The 26149-nt window shown below is 46.3% G+C and overlaps 1 protein-coding gene across 1 annotated transcript in view; it reads left to right on the top strand.

Annotated features, from left to right (window-relative positions):
* CASQ2 (calsequestrin 2) overlaps window positions 1–26149 on the top strand; it is a 51291-nt gene extending 25142 nt beyond the window's left edge. The window contains exons 4-11 of the mRNA XM_039497328.1: window positions 193–304; window positions 1076–1149; window positions 3364–3494; window positions 10178–10223; window positions 13507–13561; window positions 14919–15019; window positions 15428–15502; window positions 23637–26149. Of these exons, the coding sequence (XP_039353262.1) occupies window positions 193–304; window positions 1076–1149; window positions 3364–3494; window positions 10178–10223; window positions 13507–13561; window positions 14919–15019; window positions 15428–15502; window positions 23637–23825 (783 nt within the window). The 3' untranslated portion in view covers window positions 23826–26149. The remainder of the gene's footprint in view (window positions 1–192; window positions 305–1075; window positions 1150–3363; window positions 3495–10177; window positions 10224–13506; window positions 13562–14918; window positions 15020–15427; window positions 15503–23636) is intronic.

The following is a 26149-nucleotide window of genomic DNA, read 5'->3' as shown; positions in this document are numbered from 1 at the left end:
CTCTCAGCCAACTCGACTCTGCGGGTTCCTTGCCTCAGGGCTGGGTTGGGAACCTGCCATGGGGGTTGGGTAAGGCTTCTGGCAGCAGGGAAGCAAGCTAAGACCTCCCCTTTAGGCCCTCTGTAAAAGCAGCCTGTAGAGGGCTGGTGCTGCACAAGTAGGATTGCTTATCAAATACATTTATCATGGCAGTTGCTGGAGGACCCAGTGGAAATCATCAACAGCAAGCTGGAGCTACAGGCCTTCGACCGCATTGAGGACGAGATCAAACTCATTGGCTACTTCAAAGGCGAAGACTCTGAACGTGAGATTGACCTGTTCCTTGCTCTAGTCTGGCTGGGCTCTAGGAACAAGGTGGGGGATTCCTGATCAGGGATCTGAAGAGGGGAGGGTGTGCCAAAGAGGGCCAAAATCTCTGCCAACAGGTGGAGGTGGGCTGAGAGCACTTGGCAATTTTGATCTGCTCTCTTTGTTTGAGCTTATTCACATGTTAAATAAAACAGCAAAAAACTGTACAGCAAAAGCATTGCCTGCTGGGATCTGTAGTTTCCATGGGCTACCTTTCTACAAAGATACCTTGGGAACCTGCAAACATTTATACAAACTATAAATCAGCACCAAATAGTTCTTGTTTGTAAGTCCAATAAAGATTAAAAAGGCTCAGTGCTGTTATTATCTGCAACATGTTATAATAGCAAAACTTTGCATTGCCCTAGCTCCTTCTGCCCAAGGATCTCAAAATGCCTCACAAACAGCAATGGCCTTAGCCTCACAACCTGCCTTAGGGGTGGGTAAGCACCATTATCCCCATTTTATTGATGGAGAAACTGAGGCACAGAGAGGTCAATTGACTTGGGTAAGGCCACACAGCAGCTGAGCCAGGAATAGAGCCCAGTTTCCTGACCTCAAGGCCTATTCCTTAGCTATAAGAAAGTCCTCCCTTCCCTGCTGCATATTAACTTGAGTCCTCAGGGTCCTGACTGACAAGGTCCACTGGGTTTGTGTAGAGCACAGTTTGGTCAGATACCTTTGGAATCTTTTCTTTAATGCCCTTTTCTGTCTTTTCGCCTTTCAGATTACAAGGCATTTGAAGAGGCAGCGGAACACTTCCAACCATCCATCAAATTCTTTGCCACCTTTGACAAAGGGGTAAGCATCCGGAAACACCCTCCTGAGGTGTGTGTGTGCAGTCTCCTTTCTGCACAGCCAGAGTGCATTCAACTTAGTGTCATCAACAATGACTGAAATCAGTGAAGTTAAGATCAGGACTTTCCCAAAGCTCAGCAGATCGAGAGTTTTCGTTTTGAGAACCTGACTCTAAATTCCGTCCTGAGCCCTGATGCATTACTCGGCCTTGGCAAAGAAAATTCTCTTCTTACTGGAAAACAAGAGGGGCTTCTATCCCCAGCCAAACAAAGCAGTGACCGCTCTGATCTAGGTCATTGTCTAAACACAAAGCACCAGGTTCCAGAGACTGTTGGCTTCAGTGGGGTTAGACCAGGGATGAATTTGTCCCAAAGAGACAATTCTGCTAGAAGTCTCTGACCTAAATTCAGCGGTGTACATTATACATCAGGTGTCAATTAGTCAGAAAACAGCTGTGATGTCATGTAGCTTGAACCAGTTGGCATTCGGTGAGTGTATAAAACAAGCGTAACCTGCTCACCGGGGGGAGGGGGGGGGCGTTTGATTCTGGGCTGCATGTGTAAAGTGAACACTTTCGCTATAATTCGGGGGTTAATTCTAGTGTATGTGAAAAAAGTAGACCATCCTGATTCTCCAGTAATTTCTACTCCAGACTTGCTCACAGCAGTATCCTGGCGTGACTGGGGCAGCAAACGTGGGGGCTTTGCACCCACACCCTATTTCCCTCTGTTCAGCACCGCCAAGTGTCATACATTGGACATGACACATGTCTCTGGCCCTCCTACGCTGTCATGCATTTCCTTAGCCCTGCTGAAATGATCTTCCCCATTCAGCAGGGCTGCAGGGACCAAGTGGCATTTCCCAGGGTCAGCTTGAGGCTGTCACTGAGGACAGGGTGATTGTCTCTCCTCCTCCTCTCCCAGCCAGTGAGGATCCATTGGTCACAGGGAGCAGAAGGTGGGTGAGTGGGATCATTCGTGCCCCGGTGCCTCTCTAGCAGGAACAGGCTGTGGTACAGGGGCAGACTAGCATAACAAGGGATGAAGGGAGATAGGGGCAGAGTGAGGACTGAAGGAGGGACGGGGACAGAAGGCAATAGGCTTGGAAAGGGACAAGAGCTGAAAGGGGAAGCAAGTTAATGGGCTGGGGCAGACGAGGGATAATACAGGACTCTGGAGCAACTGTGAATAGCCTCACACATGGGGAGCAATATTAGACAAGAAGGTGCAGTAAGTGTTACACAGTAAGTTGGCAGGTAAAACAGACTCAGCTGTGGAGAGGCCCACCCCAAGAAGGGGAACATTTACCAGCTAGAGGATGAGAAGCACATGGAAATTTTGCCTCCTCATGGATAGTGCAGTCTCTAGAGACAGACCTGGGAATCAGGATTACTATGTTCTGTCTGCAACTCAGCATACGAGTCACTATGAAATTTTAGAAGCAGCAAAGAATCCTGTGGCACCTTATAGACTAACAGAAGTTTTGCAGCATGAGCTTTGTGTGGAATAATGCAAGCAGTCACTGCTTGCATCCAAACTTCTGTTAGTCTATAAGGTGACACAGGATTCTTTGCTGCTTCTACAGAACCAGACTAACACGGCTACCCCTCTGATATATGAAATTTTAGGCAAGTGTCTTCATCGCTGTGTGCAGTAGGTCTCCATCTGCAAAATAAAGATAGTAATAATTAAATTACCTGCCTCCCAGTGGGTGTTTGGAGAAATTGATGGTTGTACAACACTTAGAGAAGTGTGGAAGGGAAAAGGGTTATAAAACACAAATGAACATTCTGCTTATCAAAAACCTGTTCAGTACGCATCACTGCAAACAGAACAGCTTGTGACAGTGCTTCTAAGATCTAGAGATGGTCCCATACCTAAAATTTGGTTCCAGATCAGGATTTTGATCACTCCAGGTTTTAATTTGTCCCTATTATAAGGATAAAGGCCATTTCTGCAATTCAGATGCAGATCCTGGTTTGGATTTGAAAACCAAAGGGTGAGATGTGTGGGCCCAGTTCTGACACAGTGTTTGAGGCCATTACTGTAGAAAGCAGTATTGACAAGGGAAGGATTGGGCTATGTGTGTGACAGAGGCCCATTACAAGGTGTGCTCAGAGGACACCACACTCACCACTCCTCTGCTATAGGGAAGACATTTGCTAACTCTGGTGGGTACGTCAGACCTATTCACTTGTAACTTTGGTGATTGCCACAGGTTGCAAAGAAACTAGCTCTGAAGCTGAATGAGGTGGATTTCTATGAGCCATTCATGGATGAGCCCGTTCATGTCCCCGACAAGCCTTACACGGAAGAGGAGCTGGTTGAGTTTGTGAAGGAGCACAAAAGGTATATAACCTGCTGTTCAGGGACTGGGTGACTCAGGCACTTGGGACTTGCCTAGGAAGCCTATCACGTCAGGGTTGCTGGTGCCAGTCCAAACCATCTCAACAGTAAGTGAAGGTTACTACCATCTGTTAGCTGTCCAGTGGCCTATGTGACATTAATTTTGTGAGACTGTGCCTAATTCCTAGTGTTCAGTTACAGTGCCCCACAACCAGGCATTCTGAACTAAGGATTGAATGGAGATTGAACTCCCCTCTTCTTCACAGAGGTGGTCCCTCTAGGTCAGTGGTTCTCAGCCCGCGACCCATGCAGCTGCAGCCCATGTAGATGTACAGGTAGTATATATATTGTGTGGCTCGTGGCCCACATAACACATAGACCTGCCTATGAAGCCCACAATGGTAAATAGGCTGAGAACCACTGCTCTAGGTCCAGATTGAGACACACTGATAGCAGAGTGTGGAAAGCATGCACTGTCCATGCAGTTCCTTCCTTTGTGGAGAAATAGAAGGCCTCGTTCTCCAGGGCTGTCAAGGCAGCACTAAATGTAGTCCAACCCCACCCCGCCCCAACTATCTTCTGCTCCTGATGTTAGAAATGACCCATCAGCACGTGCACTGAGCTAAGACCACAGTGCATTATTTGAGGTGGCATAAGAGGAACAATACTGTACTGTGTGCTTGGTCTGAGTGGGCTGATGAAGGAAGCTACTTCATATGTGGTTATACTGGGCCTGGTCTGGAGACGTTTCCACTCACGTCAATGCAAATTGTGGATGCTCCAAACCAGCCTTATATTTGACTAGGAATAAAAAAAAAAAATTGGTAGCCCAAGATTCTGGACATGACAAATGAGGTTATTCATATCTCGGGGGTTAAATCTATGTCTGCACCTGCCTGCGGGGCAAGGTGAATATGCACCTTTAAAAATAAAGTACAATGGAGTTCAGACAGGGCATCACCCTGCACATATAAATTGCTTTTCCCAATAGTTATACATATCCACATTAATCCGATAGGCTATCAAGGATCAAGAAAGGATTCAAGGAAAACATGGTCACCAACGTCTCATGGGTCATAAATGCGATTAGATTGGTGATTTTTGCTCACGCACATGTGGTTAAACTCATTGTGAGGTTTAGAGTCAGGAGGGAATTTCCCCTGGATCTGTGGGCAAAGAACTCAGGGATGGTTTCACTTTCCTCTGGAATGTTGAGGGGAGCTCCTGTCCATCAGGTATGCTCATCCCCATCATCGGTGTCCTGCTCTTCTTGGACTGATATGGGAAGCTTTGACCTCAGCTCTTCCTGTCTTTTTCAACACATTCTTTCCATCAAACAGCAGGAACAGGAGGCTGATTAAACACTCAGCCAAACGCCAGGCCCTGAGGTTCTCCATCTGCTGTTAACCATCAGCAATGAAAAGGCAAAGGAAAATCTCTGAGCCTCACAGATTGCAAGATGATGCGGAGGTTTGGTGGGAGGCAGGGGACAACTGACGCCATTTGCACCCAGGATCGGGGGTTGGGGTGGGGGGAGGTAAAAAGGGTTTAATGAAATCATATATCTATGAAAATCCAGCCCATCAAGAGCCTATTGTGTCATGAGGACAATCTTCAGGTCCTAGTTACATGTTCCTGGCAGCTCATTTTGAGCCCCTCTCAACAGACAAGCTCTTCCTGTCCTGCTTCTGGACCTGGGCCATACAGTTACATAAGCCAAAACCAGGAGGTGCATTTAGCTGGAAATGGAAATGACCAGGTCTGTATGGAACATGAAGCTGAGTCAGCAGTTGAGCTCTTTAGACAACTGATGAGGAGTATCTCACTTCCTCACCAACAGATGGAGTACAACCCCCTCCCAGCTGAAGATTCATTTCTAACTCCTCCCAGCTTGCCATCTCTCAACCCTTCAGAAGTACCCTAACCTGGCCTCTTCTCCCTTTTGCTGATTCCCCACATCTCCCAGCTACTGCCTCCTGTATGTTCCTGCCATTTCCCTGCTCAACACCTATGCATGTCTCCTATCCAACCCACCTGCCATTCACTCGTTTCTCAGTGGTCAAGTCAGCAATGGGCAACAGAGAGGCAGGTTGCACAGAGCTCAGAAAGGGAGTGTGGCAATGGATAGAGGGGTCATGTGGGAGGACAGCATATTTATGCAGAAAGAACGAGTTACACTATTGCCTCCTACCTGACATCTACAAGTCCCTCAGACATTTTGTTGTCTGGAGTTCTCCACTCAGGAACTAGCCAGGTTCTGGAATCACTGTTTTGTATTGGTGCCATGGCATTGTAGAAAGCTGTCAAATGTACAGAAGCAACCACTCCCTCTCATGTGCTATAATGACTCTTCAAGGGCTTTCCTCCACCTTGCAGCCCATTTTCACTAGGTACACACTCCACCCTGTGGTGAAGAGTTGGTGAATCACAACTTCGCCACCACCCCTGAGCATGCTGCTGTGATTTCACCCCAGCAGTGAGAGAAAGGAGAAAGTGGGCTAGGAAACAGGGATGTGGAGATTCAAACCCCAAAAGAAGAGTGGGAAAGGAGTAGCAGAGAGAGTCTGTAGTGAATCCATGTGCTGCAGGCAACAGGCATAGTTAGATGTCTTCAAGTCTCCAGGTCCTGATGAAATGCATCCTAGAATACTCAAGTAGCTGACTGAGAAGGTATCTGAGCCATTAGCAATTATCTTCGAAAAGTCATGGAAGACAAGAGAGATTCCAAAGGATTGGAAAAGGGCAAATATAGTACCCATCTATAAAAAGGGAAATAAGGACAATCTGGGGAATTACAGACCAGTCAGTACCATCCTGGAAAGATAGTGGAGCAAATAATTAAGCAATCAATTTGCAAACACCTAGAAGATAATAAGGTGATAAATAACTGTCAGTATGGATTTGTCAAGAACAAATCATGTCAAACCACGGTTTGAGGACTTCAATAACTCAGACATAAGTTAGGGGTTTGTTACAGGAGTGGGTGAGTGAGATTCTGTGGCCTGCATTGTGGAGGAGGTCAGACTAGATGATCATAATGGTCCCTTCTGACCTTAAAGTCTATGAGTCTATGAGTAATAGCTTTCTTAAACAGGGTAACAAGCCTTGTGGATAGGGGGAAGCAGTAGATGTGGTATAGCTTGATTTAAGTAAGGATTTTGAGTCTGTCTTGCATGACAGACAAACTAGGGAAATACAACCTAGATGGAGATACTATAAGGCGGGTGCATAATTGGTTGGAAAACCATTTCCAGAAAGTAGTTATCAGTGTTTCACAATCATGATGGAAGAGCATAACGAGTGGGGTCCCACAGGGATCAGTTCTGGGTCCAGGTCTGTTCAATGTCTTCATCAGTGATTTAAACAATGGCATAGAGAGTACACTTATCAAGTTTGCAGACTATACCAAGCTGGGAGGGGTTGCAAGTGCTTTGGAGGATAGGATTAAAATACAGAATGATCTGGACAAACTGGAGAAATGGTGATGAATTGGATAAAATTCAATAAGGACGAATGCAAAGTACTCCACTTAAGAAGGAACAATCAGTTGCAGATACAAAATGGGAAATGACTGCCTAGGAAGGAGTACTGCAGAAAGGGATCTGGTGGGTCATAATGGATCACAAGCTTAATATGAGTCAACAGTGTAACTCTGTTGAGAAAAAAGCAAACATCATTCTGAAATGTATTAGCAAGAGTGTTGTTAGCAAGACACAAGAAGTAATTATTCCACTCCACTCCGTGCTGATTAGCCCTCAACTGGAGTATTGTGTCCAGTTCTGGGTGCCACATTTCAGGAAAGATGTGGACAAATTGGAGAAGGTCCAGAGAAGAGCAACAAAAATGATTAAAGGTCTAGAAAACATAATTTATGAGGGAAGACTGAAAAAACTGGGTTTGTTTAGTCAGGAGAAGAGAAGACTGAGAGGGGACATAACAGTGTTCAAGTACATAAAAGGTTGGTATAAGGAAGAGGGAGAAAAATTATTCCCCTTAACCTCTGAGGATAGGACAAGAAGCAATGGGCTTAAATTGCAGCAAGGAAGGTTTAGGTTGAACATTAGGAAAAAACTTCCTAACTGTCAGAGTGGTTAAGCACTGGAATAAATTGCCTAGGGAGGTTGTGGAATCTCCATCATAGGAAATTTTAAAGAACACCTGTTAGGGATAGTCTAGATAATACTTAGTCCTGCCATGAGTGCAGGGGACTGGACTAGATGGCCTTTTGAGGTCCCTTCCAATCTTATGATTCTATGAGTATATAATTCTTAGCCTAATCCCACACACACATGGGGAAGTCATAATTAGAACCCTGATTCTTCAACTCCAAATACAAAGGCTTTATAAAGGTTCATAAATTCAGCTTCACAATACACCTGTGTGCTATAGCAGGCCAGTATGATCTCCAGTGCATGGCTCAGGAAACTGATCTATCAAGCAGTGATGAGACTTGCCCAAGATCACCATTCTTTCTTTCTTTCTTTCTTTTTTCTTTTCTTTCTTTTTCTTTTCTTTTTCTTTCACCAGCAGATTAGTGCAGAGCTGGGAATGGAAGCCAGGAGATGTGACTGTCGGTTTCCAGACCAGACCGAATTCTGCTCCCAATTGCACCAGTGTAAATTATGTAGTAATTCCACTAAGTACAGAGACGTTTCTTTGGATGTTTACATCCATTTAACTGAAAACAGAATTTGGTCCACTCTGCTTTAACCACTAGACCATACCCACTTTCATGTCTCTGTGCTTCCTACTTCTGAGTGGTTAGTGTCCAAATTCCATCAGAGAGACTATTTGTATGGGGCCAGATCCTCAGCCGCTGTAAATCACCTTAGCAACATTGACTGAAAGGTATTTTTAATCTTGATTGATGTACCTGACTTCTCATTAGGGCGTTTGCACTCTCAGGATCTCCAGTTCTTTTACAGCCCCAAGCAGTTCAGACATTTTGAATAAGCATCCAAAATTTAGGGTGTTTATTTGAATCTAACCTCCCAGTCCTTTGGGGGTTCCTCTATTTCTACTGTAGATATATTCGGTCAAATTCTGCTCTCAATTATTCACATAAAACCCATAGGTCCTAATTCTTCTGTAAATCTGGAGTAACTCCATGGAATTCAGTTGAGTTACACTGAGGTAAAACCAGCAGAAGTGATGGGAGATTGTGGCTCAATTGGGAAGTGTGAGTGTAAATGGCCCTGGATTGTTGTAGAACTATACCTTGTCTTCTCAAAAAGCTGATGGGCCACATTATGCTGCCATTTACACACAAACTGGACAACCCATGGTGTTTGGAACCATATCTCCAAAGTGTCTCCAGTAGGGTGTGACAACAGAGTTGTACCAGTATAATGGTGATGAGATTACAAGTTTGGATAATAAAGGTAATAGAGTTGATGTAATATACTTAGACTTCTGTAAGGTGTTTGCCTTGATACCACATGACATTTTTATTAAAAAATTAGAAACATATTAAATTAACATGGCACACATTAAATGGATTAAAAGCTGGCTAACTGATAGTTCTAAAAATGTAATTGTGAACAGGGAATCATCAAATGGGTGTTTCCAGTGAGGTCCTGAGGGATTGGTTCTTGGTGCTACACTATTTGACATATTTATTAACCCCCTCGGAAGAAAATATAAACTCATCACTAATAAAGTTTGCAGATGACACAAAAATTGGGGGAGTGATAAATAATGAAGAGGACAGGTCACTGAGAGAGAGCGATCTGGATTGCTTGGGCTCAAGCAAACAATATGTGTTTTAATATGGTTCAGTGTAAATGTATTCATTTAGGGAAAAGAATGTAGGCCACATGTACAGGATGGGGGAGTCTATCCTGGGAAGTGGGGACTCTGAAGAGAATTTGGGGTTCATGGTGGAAAGTCAGCTGAACATGAGTTCCTAGTGCGGCACGGTGGCCAAAAGAGCTAATGTGATCCTTGGATGCAGAAACAGGAATCTCGAGTTATTTCACCTCTGTATTTGGCACTGGTGTAACCAGTTCCCAAAACAGTTCTGGTGCCCACAATTCAAGAAGGATGTTGACAGATTAGAGAGGGTTCAGAGAAGAGCCATAAGAATGATTAAAGTATCGGGAAAACATGCCTGATAGCAATAGACTCCGGGAGCTCAATCTGTTTAGCTTAACAAAGAGAAGGTTAAGGGGTGATTTGATTGTAGACTTTAAGTATCTACATAGGAAACAAATATTTAATAATGGGCCCGTCAATCTGGCAGAGAAGGGAATAACATGATCCAATGGAGGGAAGCTGAAGCTAGACAAATTCAGACTGGTAATAGGGCATAATTTTTTAACAGTGAGGGTAATTAACCATTGGAACAATTCACCAAGGGTCATGGTGGATTCTCCATCACTGACAATTTTTAAATCAAGATTGGATATTTTTCTAAAAGATCTGCTCTGGGTATCATTTTGGGGCAGTTCTATGGCCTGTGTTATACAGGACGTCAGACTAGACGGTCACAACAGTCCCTTCTGGCCTTGGTATCTATGAATCTATGAAATGAGAGCAGAATTTGACCCTTCTGTCCACACCCAGAAGGTGCTTAGAGAGGTGAATCCCACTGGTACGTATCTGCTCCATGACTGCTTTTTCCAGTCACACCAGCAATGTGAATAACCTGCCTGCATCCTAAGAGAAGGTGCTTTTCTTCTTTTCAGAGCCACCCTAAGGAAGCTGCGTCCAGAAGACATGTTTGAGACCTGGGTAAGCATGCAAGCGAGGGAAGCCTTTAGTCCCCTGAAATCTTTGAATGAGAAACAAATCTGCTCTGGCTCGTGAATTGCTACAGAATAGCTTCAAGATGTGATGATTAGACAGCAGCATTATCCCCCAAAGCCTCTGCAGCTTTACGAGCATATCGAATGATTATGCAGCAGGGAAAGCTTCATCCATAGCTTCCAGTGTACAGTTAAATCACATGCTTAAGTGTTTGCTGTTTGGAGATAGACTGCTGAATCGGGGCCAGAATCAGGGATAATGGTGTTGAATGCACAGTGCTGAGGAAAATCAAACCATAATAACTATAACAATTCATCTCCTTGGGTAAACTGGTCAAATGGCACTCTGGGTCAAGATTTAAAGAAGCAATTTCCCAGCACCTTAAATAATTGCTTCTTGGAACAGCTGGGTCTACAGTACAGAAGAGGAGAAGATATTCTCAGTTCAGTGTTAAGTAACCACTCTAGCTGGTTCAAGATGTAATTCTTATTGAGCCTATAATGGTGACTACAATATACTCATATTCAACATCCTTGGGTAAGGAATCATCTATTCTCCTGTAGTGTTCACAGGGCAAATTAGATAGATCAGCCATGTAGTATTGTTTCTGGATGACTTATGGAACTTACACAGCATGAATTGTGAATGTTACAATAGATATCCAATTCGAAATTAAGGCTGGGATTGTTAGGTTAGTCACATGAGTTACAGAACAAATTGATTGTAAGAGCCACAGTTTGAATGAACTGCAGGTAAAAGATTCTGAAGAAATTCACCAGAAATTTGAACTGTAAGAACATAGGCAAGAATTTCGTATTCTGTGAACAGGAGGAAAGTGGTGACATTCATAGAATGAGTTATTTGCTGCAAATGACTCAGCTCTAATAGACATGGGTGTGACATTAAAAGCCAGTCAAGAGCTCCAATTGGGTCCAGCATTCTGACAAATTCACTTCAATATTATTCATTCATCGTTTTGCCACCCATGGTGTTTTACAGACATTGAAGAAGATACAATTGTTTCTCCAAAGAGCTCAGGGCCAACATTTTCAACAGTGTCTGCTTGGCTGCCCAATTTGAGACACCTTGGGCCTGATTTTCAAAAGAATTGATTGCAGGATTAGTCCTTGGGACAATAAGGAAAGAAATGATGCAACAAAACCTTGAAGACTGAGTCGTTTAGTCTTTATGTCTTGTTGGACCCAGGGTTTTCATTTATTTTTTAAATATGGTTCTGATATATTGGGTTAAATCCTGGCTCCAGTGATGTTAATGGTCATTTTGTTTTACCATTGACTTCAGTGGGACCAGGATTTCACCCATAGTGATTTTGATTTAATATTAAAGATGTCATAATATAGTCTTGAAAAAAGCATGGATTATCAGTGCATGAAAGTTTGCTAATAACCACAGGGTTTTGATCCATTAAGGTAAGGAGATTTTTACACACAAGAGATCAGGGGCTAGATTCTGATCTCAGTTACCCAGGTGTAAATTCAGAATAGTCGCAGTGACATCACTGGAATTACTCCAGGTTTACACAAGTGCAGCTGAGATCAGAATCTGGCTCCATTTGTCGAAGGAGATGTAGCTTTTTTTTTTAGTCTGTTGTGCAATGATCTTGCTGGCAAATGTAAAGGAAAAACAAAACTGCAGGCTACACAATCTGTTTGTGGTCTAATTTCTGTAGCAAATCTGCCTTAAGTGTCCCTGTGAAAACAGGATTCCGTAAAGAAGCTAGGACAGGCCTGACACCCACTCTTGTTTTTAAAGATAATGTTTTCCACTTAATCTTTTAGCTTGTTTTATTTTGTTGTTGTTGTGTTTAGTTTTTGATAGTGGTTTTGTCACCTCTGGGCTCAAAGGGGAAAAGAAATTAGCATTTAGATGGGAATTTTTTCTTGCATTAAAATAAATTGAAATGGAAACTGGGATCAGCAGAGGATGAAGAAACTGAGGCTTTATCATGGGATAATTCCAAGACGACTTTCATAGCAGGTGCACAAAAAACAGCCTGGCTGATACACTGACTTTTGCCAATGTCATTAGCCAAGCCCTACCCACACCCCTACAACTTTCATGGAGCAAATCACACAAGCCCCTCACATCAGCCTCATCTAAGTCTGTCAGATCTCACAAAGATACCCATCTGAGCCCCCTCACCCGCCCCATCTGAGCCCCCTCCCCTCTCACCCACCCCATCTGATCCCCTCTCACCCACCCCGTCTGAGCCCCACCCCTCTCACCCACCCCGTCTGAGCCTCTCACCTCTGACCCGCCCCATCTGATCTCACTGCTCACCCACTCCTTCTGAGCCCCCTCCCCTCTCACCCGCTCCATCTGATCCCCCCACCTATCACCCGCCCCATCTGATCCCCTCACTGCTCACCCACCCCGTCTGACCCCCTCCTCTCTCACCTGCCCGGTCTGAGCCCCCTCCCCTCTCACTCACCCCATCTGAACCCCTCCCCTCTCACCCACCATCTCTGATCCCCCTCACCTCTCACCCACCCGTCTGATCCCCATCACCTCTCACCCGCCCCATTTGATCCTCTCACTACTCACAGTGACACCCCTCCAAAACCTCGTGCTCTTTACCCCTTACAGAGACTTATTTGAACCTCTTCATTGCTCCCATTATTGGAGGAGGAGGGACACCAGCTGATGCTATTGGCATCACTCACCAGCCCAGAAGGGGCATGTCTGTGGGGGGTGGGGCATGGCCATGGCCCTGCTCACTGAGCACTGGCAGAAGGGAAGCATTTTGGATAGTTCAGACTCCAGCTGGCTCTCTACAGCATCCCATGGGGCACTAGGCCTTCTACAGGAACAATGCCTCTCCACCACTGCCAGGCCCACAGGAGCATCCTTATCCCTCTTAGCAACTGCGTCCAAGCCTTACAAAGTGCTCTCTTCCTCCTCCTTCTCTCCCCACTTCCAACCCTATCGCTTGGCGTGGTGGCCTCCTCCTCATCTTTCACAGCAGATCCCATCCATTGCTGTGCCTTACTCCACAGCAACTCCAGCCAAACTGTTCTTTGTGGTACCTATCACCTACACATCTCCACCCCACCCTCTAACGTCACGTCATGACTCAGTCTCAGCCGCTCTTAACAGTGCCCCTCTCTTCCTCATCCAGATACTTCTCCTCATGGCACCCCATTTTTCCTCATCTCCAACAGCAACCCGCTCTCGAGCTGCCCCTCCGCCTCTCAATGCTCTCTCCTCCTCTCTCCTGACCAGTCAGTAACAGCTTGCTTGTTCACAGGAGGATGACCTGGATGGAATCCACATTGTGGCCTTCGCCGAAGAAGACGACCCAGGTAGGAGGCCCGTCCCCACTCCCACATAACTCCTGTCTCTCCCCACACCTAGCTGGAAATCTATTGTACCTAGGATCAGCTTTGACTTGAATTATGGTCGCCTGGTATTAGCCTCCCACATAGGCCTTCTTCTCAGCCCCAAGGAGTTAAACCTCCTCACCCCTTCTTGCTAGTTGCTTTTCCTGCAAGACTCCTTCCTCCCAGCCCCACGGTGTGTGAGTTACACCAGCTTATACTCTGTTAAACTGACTCCACATCTTGGAGCCACCTTCTCCGCCTCCCAATCCCCTACCAATCCCAATCCCTGAACTGAGCACCCCAGGATCTGTGCTGATTCTAAAGGGAAGTCTCTCTCCCCTTCACAAGTGCAGCCACAAGGAAGCGTCGCCCAGAAGGAAGGTGTGTCTGTTGCTTTGCAGTTTCATTACCATACCTTACCTGGCATGAGAAAGTTTCCAAAGCAAATGCAGTCTGGCAGTTGGCAAGCCTGTCAGACCAGTTCAGCAGGGCCTGCCTCCAAGAACCCCATACACAAACTGGGAAAAGGGAGACAGGGATCTGGAGTCAGGATGCTTGTGTGAACTTTTAGCCAGTGAATAAGAATAGCCTCAGCAACTACACCAGTTAGGATTAAATTGCAAGGATTAAATCAATCCTCATGATCCAGGGCTTAAATTGGTCACCAGCTGGGGTCAGGAAGAAATTTACCCCTCTCTCTGGTCAGTGTGGCACAGACAAGCAATTCATGAGGGGCTTACATCTTCCTCAGAAGCTTTTGACTCTGGCAGCTGTTGGAGATAAAATAATATTCTGCATGAACTATTGGTTAGTTTCAGATGGCAGTTCCTAGAGTCCTACTGCACAAGCTGAATGAGCAGAGAACAGGATTCAGAATCATTAGGTTTTTGTCCCAATTCTGCCACTGACTTGTTTTGTGATCTTGGGTGAAGCACTTAGGATGAGATTTTCAAAAGTGCCTTAGTGATCTAGGAGCACAAGTCAATGGAATTTGGGTCCTAAATCACTCAGGCATTAGTGAAAATCCCACCCTTCAGTTGCTCTGTGCCTCAGTTTTCCCATCTGTAAAATGGGGATAATGCAAATGCCCCACTTCACAGAGGGATTACGAGGCTTAACTGATGTTTCATTTGTTTTGATATGCTCGGAAGAAGGCTGCTAGAGAAGTGCAAAGCATTGTCATGTAGCAGGCATCATCATAAGGAACAGAGGTTAGCTAAACTTTTTAAATAAAAAGGAGCCTTATATGCCCTCTTTAGCCTGGACATTGCAACAAAACAAGGAGCGTGTATCGGGGTGCTTGTTTGAGAGACTAGGAGGTTCACATATATCATTTCAGATGGCTTTGAGTTCCTGGAGATTCTGAAGCAAGTCGCCAAGGAGAACACTAATAATCCTGACCTAAGCATTGTGTGGATCGATCCTGATGACTTTCCTCTGGTGAGTGGCGGAGGATCATTTCCCTCCTTGGCTGTTGTGTGTGTGTGTGTGTGTGTGTGTGCACTCATCCCACTAGAGCACACACACAATGTATAGGAAGAGAAGAGAAGTTGAGACATAACATGGCAAACTGGGAAGTAACCAGCCAGGATACACCTCCCAGTCAAATCTGCATGACAGTACTGGAGAAGAAATGGATCTGGTGTTTCCACCGTTAGATGGATGCTTTTGGAACAGCCCACTGGTTAGCACTTTACACTGCCACACAAGACAGACCATCTCTGACTTCCGGGACCAGACTGATCACTAGATGGCTTGTTCTTCAATAGCCAGCTGGCTGTGTTCATATGAAATGGTTGTTTAAACACCTTTGTCTTAGCTTCCTTTTTTTCCCTCCCATTGCTGCAGCTCATCACCTATTGGGAGAAGATCTTCAAGATTGACCTATTCAAGCCACAGATCGGGGTGGTAAATGTCACAGATGTGAGTATGACAAACACAGCAAATCCAGTAAGAATCTGAGATGCTAAGAAGGACAAGACTTAGGGCAAAATCCTGGCCCCGGTGAAGTCAATAGAAGTTTTGCTGTTGCCGTCAGTGGGACCAGAATTTCACCCCTGTTAAGCCACAACATTTACCTTTCGATCTTGATTTTCAACACTTCAAAGTGCAGGAATGTTCAGACCCAGTTTCAGTTTGGGCCCAGTTCTACTACTGAGTCACTTGTAGGCTACCTCTGGCCAATGCGCAGTTGTTCCCCACAGACTGTTCCCCAGTGCTTTATCCAGTTTAATTTTAAATGACTCGTACAATGAGGTTTTCATCACTTCCCCTGGGGTCTTCCCTAGTCAGTCACTCACAGTGGGGTCTTATTTGCATGGACTTCTATAGGTCTCAGCAGAGAAACAGAGCAGCAAAAGATAGCTTAGGGGCTGAAAGAAGGAAGAGGGTAGTTGCATGGTAAAACCAGAAGGGCACAGTTTGACTGTGTGAGGAAAGTCGGTCACTAATAGACAACAGTGAGCAGCTGCACAGATTAAAAATACAGTAAGAAACCAGAAGGATGCAATATAAATTGGCAATGGTGGGAACTTCATGGAAAGAATATTGAATATCAGGGCTTCCTCTAGGCTTCCAGCCCCCTGTGAGACCATCATGTTCAGTGGCACGAGGGAGAATTTGATCACAGGCGTAGCATAGTGTCAGTGGATGTTTATCAGTGGATGTTTATCAGTCTTCACAACCGTGAAGCAGATGAGGGTGAACTCATGTACTTAGACCACAGCACTGGGTTTAAGGCAGAGGGAGCAGAACTGGTCCATAAGCAGGTGCCGTTCTTACATAGACACCTGTCTGACAATAACCACACTATCATAGTCTCTCTGATTTCTTTTAATGGAATTTAATTAAGCCTCACTTTCCCCCAGGCCTTACGCAAACTGTGAGTGTAGACGTTCCTCCCCAACTGCATGCCCCCTGTAGTCTAAAACCAAAGGCCCTTTTCTAGCCACAACACTGCTCGATCACAAAACCACTGCGGGCTCCTGCATGGCTCGAGCTGCAATGGGGCAGGGGAGGAAGAAAGGCATAATTCTTCTCGCTGCCTAGGGTAGGGAAGCCCTTGTCATACCTGTTCAACAGGTATATCCAATACTTTCCACCATGCAGCCATCCCAGCGCAGAAGAGACACAGCCCTGGCTTCACCCTGCCCAGAAACACAGCCTGGGCCTCTAGTGGTGCCGGCAGCACTGACCAGCCATCCCCGCTTCATGGTCCCTAGCGACGAGCGCCACAGCGAGTCTAGCCCTGGGGAGGGTTCACTAGACCAGAGGAGTGAGGGAGGTTCCCTGAGTCCCTCCCCACCCAGGCGCATGATCTGGGGAGTATAATTCAGCTCTTACTCTGTTTCATGTGCATGCACAGTGAAACAAAAGCTAAGCAGCCCCGTCCTATCGCACTTCACAAACACATGGAATTTTCCTCCCAGGTTGGCAACTGTTTCTAAGTCGTGCCATTGTGTTACCATGGAGAGTGCAAATCAACTCAAAACATACTCATGTAACCAGTGCAGTTGCTGAGAGGTGCTGAGTCCTAACTCGCATCGGAGTCCAGGGTGTTCAGCACATCCCAGGATCAGGCCCTGGGTGACTCAGACTTTGCCATTGTGCTACCTGCCTGGGTTTTATGAGCAGTAAATCTTGCCATTAAAAAGCTATTATTTCCATTGTGTTGTACCAGGCCTGTGTGGGACTAATGTCGGGTTGCAAACTCCCTATGTACGTACTGACAGTCAGGTGAAGGACCCAGTCCTGCTTCCAAGCAACAACTAACCATGAGGAACCGTCAGGAAAATAAAATGCACATAACATGCCAAATGGCAAGACAATGGAGAAAAAAATTTTTTTTCCTCATTCTGACAGAAATGTCGAGATTATCCGAGAACATCTGAGACATACTCCAGATTTACAGGCTTCTTTTCATGGCTGGATTCTATGAAATGTAACCTTTTATAACCATAAAAAGGAGCTGTCTGGAAACACAGCAGCTTGGGAATCAGAAGTCCCTCACCTATGTAAATACTCATAACATGGAGTCTGGGTTTAACGACCCTTTTTGTGTTTGAAATGTTGTTAATAAAAAATCAGAATGTTAATTTGAGCTCAGAGAAGAGTCGAGAGGGACTTCAATGGGCTATGACCATTTATACCAGCTAAGCGTCCAACCCTTGGGGTCTGTTCCTGGCTCTGCCACCTACTTCCTCTGTGACCTTGAGCAAATCTGTTCACCCTTCAGTTTCCTCTTCTCTACAACAGGGATAATGAAACCCATGTGTGTCGGAGGGATACACCAAGATTTCCTTTGCTCCTATTTGACAAGTGCTGTGAGATCTGTGGATGGATGATGCTGTAGAAGGGCAAACCAGTAGTATTATTAAGTAACTGCAGGCCTGCTCCTGCTCCTGCTCCTACTGGAGTCAGTGGAAAAGTTGGAAATGTAGAAAAACAGCAAAGTTTGGGTCAGAAGTTATCAAGCAGCTACACAGTTTACCAGATGTGGCTGATTTACTATTATGATTATTTATATTGTTACCCCTTCTGACCCAAGTGGCTAATCAAAGTTTGAGGGCCTGTGTGTGTTCCACATGGAACTAGAAATTGGTGATGGGGGCTGATGTTTTCTTTGGTGCAGCCTTGTTTATTTACAAAGAATGGACAAAGTCCTGTTTCTCAGAACACACGAGGAATCACATAGCAGTAGACGGTTTCTTTGTTCGCTGTTTCAAGGGTATGGCTACACTTGAGAGTTGCAGCGCTGGTGGAGGCTTTCCAGCGCTGCAATTAGTAACTGTCCACACCTGCAGGGCACATCCAGCGCTGCAACTCCCTGGCTGCAGCGCTGGCTGTACACCTGGGTCTGCTTGGGGTATAACGATTGCAGCGCTGGTGCCACAGCACTGCTCGTAAAGTGTGGCCACGCACCAGCGCTGTTATTGGCCTCCAGGGTATTAGGAGATATCCCAGAATGCTTTTAACTAAATTACTCTCTTTGTTTTGTTATGCTGCCTCTCTTTGTTTTGTTGTGAACTCGGGGCTCCGGGAGCTGCTTATCTAAAAAACAAACACAGCTACTGTTTGCTGTGATCAATCTGTAACTGACTGTGAACAATCAAATGAGATAAACCCACTACCTTGCTGTGAATGAGGCAGGCAGGGGGATGAGTGTTTGCTTGAGAATAGAAACAGCAGGGGCGGGGGGGAGAAAGGGAGTCCGTTGGAGCAGCTGCTTATCCGGTCTGCAGGCTGTTTGCAGTTAAGAGTAAGGGGTCGGGAAAATTTTCTGATTTTGCAGGGCAGGGAGCTGATACACAGTGTCGGCTCCAAAAATCCACTCTCTCTCTCTCTCTCTCCCCCGGTCCCTGTCACACTCCACCCCATCCCCCTCTTTTGAAAAGCACGTTGCTGCCACTTGAACGCTGGGATAGCTGCCCATAATGCATCACTCCCAACAGCACTGCAAATGCTGCAAATGTGGCCACACTGCAGCGCTGGTAGCTGTGAGTGTGGCCACACACCAGCACTTTCCCTACACAGCTGTACGACCAGCGCTGTAACTCCCAGCACAGCAACTCTCAAGTTTAGCCATACCCCAAGCCTGCCTTTCCAGCCAGAACTCTGTGTCCAAAAAGCTTTTCTCTTAGATTTGTTTCAGGGCCACATTACTGTGATTTCAGGCAGTGTCGGCTTGACTTTCTCACTTTACTTCTGTCTTGCTTCTGTCTCTCTCTTTTGTTGTTGTCTCTCGGCTTGTGTTCATTTTGAACCTACTCACCCACCCTCACAGAGGCCTGGCCAACACCAGGGATTTATATTGCTATAGCTACATTTCTTGGGGGTGTGAAAAATCCACATCCCTGAAAGACGCAGCTATACTGACCTAACCCCCAGTGTAGACAGTGCTAGGTCAACAGAACATGTTTTCTGTCAGGGAGGTGGGTTATTTACGGGGACAGGGGAATCCCTCCAGTCAGCATAGGTTGTGTGTACACTGAAACACTGCAGCAGCGCTGCTAAAGCATTTTAAGTGTAGACTAGCTCACACACATGCACAAACAATCCCTTATGGAGCTCTCTACCCACAAAATCCAAATCACAGACTGGGCTCGCGTACCCCTTTGTCTTAGATGGGGCTGTTTATCTTTCTCTGAGCTACCTTAAATGAGGGGTGGAGGTCACAACAGTTTAGATGAGGTTTAATCCAAACCATTTAACAATATTAAAGCAGTGGGTAGAGGCCCTGATCAGAAACTGGGGCTGAGTTTTGCTAGGCCCTGTACGTATACATATTAAGGGACGGACCCTGCCCTGAAGAGCTTACAGATTAAGGGCTTGTCTATTCTTAGAGCACCACAGTGGCCCCGCTGTGCCGCTGCAGCTTTGCCGCTGTAGTGCTTCAGCATAGACAAGCGTGGGTGGACACCCCGACTGATGTAGTTAAACCAACCTAATTTTCTACTGTGGACCAGGCCTAAATAAACAAGACAGGGGAAGGAAGGAAACCAGAAGCATGGAGAGATGAAATGTCTTACATAAGATTGCCCACTAGGTCATGTAGGAATAGAACCCAGTGCCCTGGATCCAGCGCCCTGGATACTACACCCAGATGTGTCCTGTTAATGAATTTGCAGCGGTTGTTTGCCTTTTAAGTAATTTTAAAGTTATATTAAATAGACACTAATGGAAATTTATGGGAGTAGACCCGTTGGTAGCAAGAACATGACATATAATGAGATATTGCTCATGAATGCCAGTTACCCACTGGAACATATTTACTATCCAGAGGTTATGGAGACATAGGCACTGACTCCATGGGCGCTCCAGGGCTGGAGCATCCACAGGGAAAAATTAGTGGGTGCTCTGCACCCACTGTCAGCCAAGCTCCCCACCTCCTCCTCCTCCCCTCCTGAGCGCGCCATGTCCCCGCTCCTCTGCCTACCTCCCAGAACTTCCTGCCTGGCTGCCACCAAACAGCTGTTTGGCGGTGTGCTGGGGCAGGGAGGAGCAGGAATGTGGCATGCTCAGGAGAAGAGGCAGGGCCGCCCAGAGGATTCAGGGGGCCTGGGGCAAAGCAGGGGAGTGGACATAAAAAAAGGTGCCACCCACTGTGGCGCCTGTACTCACCAGGCAGTGCTCCGAGTCTGCGGTGGCGATGGCGACGGGTCCTTCACTCGCTCCGCATCTTCGGCAGCGCTGAAGGACCTGCTGCCGAAGTATTGCCAAAGACCCCAAAGTGAGTGAAGGGCCTGTCACTGAAGTGCTGCCAAAGACCCGGACCACCACCGCCTCTAGCCAGGGAAGGGATTCTCGGCCAGGACTCACAGGGCCCCTGCGGGGCCCAAGGCAAATTGCCCCATTTGCCCCCCACTCTGGGAGGCCCTGAGAACAGGTGGGGCTGGGGCAGGGATTTGGGGAAGGAGTTGGAATAGGGGCAGGGAGGGGGTAGAGTTGGGGCAGGGACTTTGGGGAGGGGTTGGAATGGGGGCAGGGGCGGGGTGGGAAGAGGCAGGGCAGGGGCGGGGCCTCATGGAAGGGGTGGAGTGGAGGCAGAGCCGGGGCAGAAGAAGGGGGTCGAGCACCCAGGGAAAAGGAGGGAAGTCAGTGCCTATGTATCTAGAGATCTTTCAGAAGAGGTGGATCCCATAATTTGACCATAGCTTTGCTACAGTTTTCTTTGTAAACAGGCTAGATTGTTGACCATAGGGTTTATAAGAGTTTTAGTTCATTCTCCTAAGTATGTTTTCCATTTATCTAGAAGTTTTAAGGAAGGTGCATTTTGGTGTGGTATATGAAAAGAAAAATGTTGGGCCTCATTCAGCACTGCAATGCTCCAGTTTGACAGTGATGTAAATCCACTGAAATCTCATGAGATGCACTGATATAAAATGGAGTAACACAGTGGTGAATCAGTCTCAGTGAATACAAAGAAACATTTCCATTGACTTCAGAGCAGGGGTGAAAGTAACTCACGGGACTTACCGGTACGGCTGGAGTCCGGGGGGGAGGGGGGAAGGCTCATCCAGAAGAGGAGTGGCCTCAACCAAAAGACGCGGGGGCCTCAAGATTTAAAGGCCCTGGGGCACCAGCTGTGGCTGGGAGTGCCAGGGCCTTTAAATCACCCAGGGGGCTCCCAGCTGCAGAGGTGGCTGGTAGCCCCCGGGGCGAACTAAAGGGCCCGAGGCTCCAGCCGCCGTGGAGCTCCGGGCCCTTTAAATGTCGGCCCCAACCCAGCCGCTGGAGCTGCGGGCCGGGATTTAAAGGGATCGGGACTCCCCGCAGAGCCCTTTAAATCCCCGCCGTGGAAGTCGATGCGGTCCAGCACGGCGTACTGGCTCTTGCTGGTACACCATACCGGACCGGACCAGCTTACTTTCACCTCTGCTTCAGAGGGAGTAGCCCCTCTCTTCCCATCACTTCTCTAGAAATCCGCCAATAAAAATACCATTCTGTTCCAGGTTCCCACTGCCTGTTCTCACTGTGGCGGTGTAGAAGTCCTGCCACTGTGCATTGCAGTATACTGCAGCTATATTTTCCACACAAGCGATGAGCCTGATTCAGCCATCTTTACTCACAGGAGTAGCCCTCATTCACCCAAACAGTGCCACTGAATTCAATGGGACAACTCACAGGGCATCAGGACCAAGCTCTGTGTCTCTTTTGATAGCTTCCTGTTTGATAAAGGAAATACTTGGGGATCTAAGCCCTCCCTAGAGGCAGAAATGTGACCAAACATTTTATGAAAACATACCTCAGGACCCCAAGCAAATTAGGTCCCTCAGGCAAGGAAAGACTTTGCTTTGGAGATTTCATTGCTCCAGTGCCTTTCAAAGCATGAACGAACAGCGTCATTATCCCAGCTTTACAGCTAGGGAAACTCCATGGTCATACAGGGAATAGAGCCCAGGTCACCTGAGTCCCCTTCCACTAGACCAGGCCTCCTCTCACTACTTCACAACTTTATTTTGTACAGTGTCTTTCATACCAACAGAAATCCACAGTGGTTTTCAGCTTTAAATGATATGAACAAAAAGAGAGAGAAGAGTTTAAGACATACAGACCAAGGGGATGGGCAATATTTTCTGCAGATTTGGAATGAACTGTGGAGTCAGTGAGGCAAAGAGGTGTTAGAGGAAAAGGCTCTTCCAGGCGGCAGGAGCTGATGTCACCCCAAGAGTGTCCCTCCAGACTGTGTGATAGGCCGGAGAGAGTGCTGGCAGGAGAAGAGTGGAAGGATCAGGGAGATGAGTAGAGATGATGAGGTCTGGAAAATCCAGTGGAACAAATCCATGGAGCTAGTTGGAGACAAGGAGGGGAATATGAAACTGCATTGTGAAATGGGCTAAAACCAGTGGAGCTATGTCCCTATGGACTATTGGCTAATATAATTAAAGCTAACTGGTCCAACAATGAGAAAAATGTGATCAAAATGCATGCTATTACCTGCCCAGTTCCTAACAGTCAGTTTAAGACCATGATCAGTTCTATGCAGTACATCTATTACAATCTTTGGCTATGTCTCCACTACAGGGACTACACCGTCATAACCCAGTAGTATAGGCGCAGCCTACAACGATGGAAGGGGGTCTTTCTGTTAGTGTAGGATCACCACCATCCAAGCAATGGTAGCTAGGTCTTCCGTCACCCTCGCTGGATCTACACCGGGGCCAGGCTACGGCGGGTGGATTTGTCACAACCTTGAGTGATGTAGCTATGCCGACCTAAATTTTAAGTGCTGCCCAGACCTTAGTAAAGCAGCACTGAGTCCCCCCGTTAGAAAGGGGGGGCTAATCCTGCCAGCCCCTGCTTGACATATGAGCTAATCCCACCACACCTAGTTAGAGAAACGAGCTAATCCTACCCCCTCCTTGGAGAGGTGAAGTAATCCTACCACCAGCCAGCCTAGGATGACCAGACAACCAGTGTGAAAAATCGGGACGGGGGGTGGGAGGTAATAGGCGCCTATATAAGAAAAAGACCCAAAAAATGGGACTGTCTGGTCACCCTAAGCCAGCCCCTGGTAGGGAGGTGCTCTGATTTCTTGCTGTGTTATCTGTTCCTTCAGGCAGACAGTATTTGGATGGAAATCAGGGATGATGATGACCTGCCCACAGCTGAGGAGTTGGAAGACTGGATAGAGGATGTGCTCTCTGGGAAGATAAACACGGAAGATGATGACGATGACGACGATGATGATGACGACGACGACGATGATGATGATGACAATGACGACGACGATGACGATGATGATTAGATTTGACTCTGTACAATTTGTCTTCCGGACAGTGAGCCGTTTTCACTTGGGGCAGGTTGCTGTGTCTCCTAAATGGCTGTCCTGCCTACTCGGCCTTATGAAGACTGTTTCCAATGGTCACAGAATACCCGTCTCCTCCTCCTTTCCCACCCCTCCTGCTCCCAACACCAAAAAACATCCTTGGCCTGGTTTCCAGAGGTTCTGCACACCCACAGCTCTCAGTGAAATCAACAACAGCTGCAGATGCTCAGCACCACTGAAAATCAGGCCTCACCAGTATAAACAACAGAAATCTGCAGGGAATTTCCCCTGACGTTTCTGTGAGTTACTCCTGGGTAGTGGGTAAATGGTAGGGGGCCTTTCCCCATGCTACCAAAAGGTGTGGGGAGCTAATTTCTATTTCCATGCTAATCGGCCTCTTATATTTTAAAACCTAATCTCATTGTTAGACACCAGGAAGGTCACTGAAAAATACTGCCCATCTCATTAAACAAAACATCCTTGACAGCTGCTCAGCTAAACAGCACAGCAAAGACCACAATATCCTACAAACTCTGCTTTGGATGTCTGGTACTACTCCACTGATGACATCATAAATGCCGTGGTTTTTTTTTTTTTAAAGATGGTAGTTAAAATCTCAATTATCCGTATAATGAAAAAATATTCCCTTTGTGCAGAGCTGTGCAAAACAATTGCACCCAAATCCATGAAAACTGCCTGGATTGGTGTGTTACTGCAGGCTCCAAACTCAGGCAAGGTTGGTGAAAGCGTAGAAATACTGATGGGTCAGAACATCAGGTCTAAAAGATCCTGAGGAGTTCAGATCAAGGTCTGAATCCAAACTCTGAGGTTCAGAACCAATGGACTAAAATGAAACACTGATTCCTGACCCCAGAGCTTTGAGATAAACCAGATCTGAACTCTGCCACTCTGATCCATCTGTCTGATGGGTGGAACCAGAGCACCATATATGAACTACCTGAATTTTGGGAAAGTTTGCATCCACATCTGAATCTGGATTTGAACTCTCTGGCTTAGGCCTATCTCTTCTTTTAAGGGATCCTTAGCTGATTTATTGTTGTGCATTGAGATTATATGAAATACACAACTTGAAATTACATACGGGGCACACCCCACCACACGTGGAAATCAAAAGAAACATTCATAGTAATCCACCCAAAAGCCCTCCCATTCCACATGACTGTACAATCCTAGAGTCCTCTGAACTTTATTCCTGCATCGCCTCTTTTCCAGTGAACAAACTGCCAGGTTGGGACAGGTCTGTTTAGCTTCACTAGACAAGCTCATTGGATGAATAATTTTGGTGTGGTAACCATCAGTGAAAGGATCAAATTGTCTGGCTTTTAAGTAGTTGTGGGACTGGGTTTGAAAGTTATATTCTACATAAATGTTCACACATCCCTTAGTACTAAGGATGCAGCCTCTTTTGGCTGCAGACTCTAAAGGACATCACAGCATTCATCTGCAGTCATAGGGCCACTCACAATAGGGGTCAGAAACTTGATCTTGCAGAATGCAGGGCTGCCCATGAGAAATCCATACATAAACCAACGTGACATCTTTAGGGCTCATGGATTTCCCTCACCTGCAGATTTCAATTGTCCTGCTTTATTAGGTTTTAGTGCAACAGAAGGACAATCTGAGGACATTCTTACCGGTAGGAATTAAACTTCAAATTGTCTTGCCTCATTAGCTTAGTTAGGGTCTGTTTCTCCTCTCTTACTAGAGATACACAGCCTTCTGATCTTGTTTACACTGGAGCAAGTCAGAAGTAACTATTGAAGTCAATTGAATTAACACCGATGGAAACTGGTGGAGGTGAGATGAGACTCAGGACTCATTGGGTCACTGTATTAATGTGAATTAACCCAACAAGAGCTAAGGTTTACACTCCAGAAACTGCCTCTGTCTAAGTGAACTGCAAAGTAAAATTTTATAGCGCTATCTATATCTACATATAGCTAGAAACCTGCCCTTTCCTGCTTCTGTCCCAAAGGTTTAAAATATGTGCCGGGGTGTGTGGATTTTCTATGTATTTACATTTGGAACATCAAGCGCTCACTTCCCTTTCTGTTCTAGAAGACTTGGTGAGACCTTTGGAGGATTTGAAGGATGATGTCACTCTAGGCTGTGCTGTGAGCTGTCTCCTGCTGTCTTACTGCTTCCTGGAAAGGGGGTGCTAAGTCTTAACCCTTCTCCCATTGGTTGAGGTGAGGGGGAGTCACAGCTCTGTCTACAACCACCAGTGATGGTCTTATGGTTCAGGCTTTCCAGAGTTCTGCCCAAGATCCTCTAGGGTGACC

The sequence above is a fragment of the Mauremys reevesii genome, linkage group 1 (genome assembly GCF_016161935.1).
Source record: "Mauremys reevesii isolate NIE-2019 linkage group 1, ASM1616193v1, whole genome shotgun sequence".
NCBI lineage: Eukaryota > Metazoa > Chordata > Testudines > Geoemydidae > Mauremys > Mauremys reevesii.
Note: the sequence above shows the minus strand (reverse complement) of the source record. Positions and strands in the feature narration are given on the sequence as shown.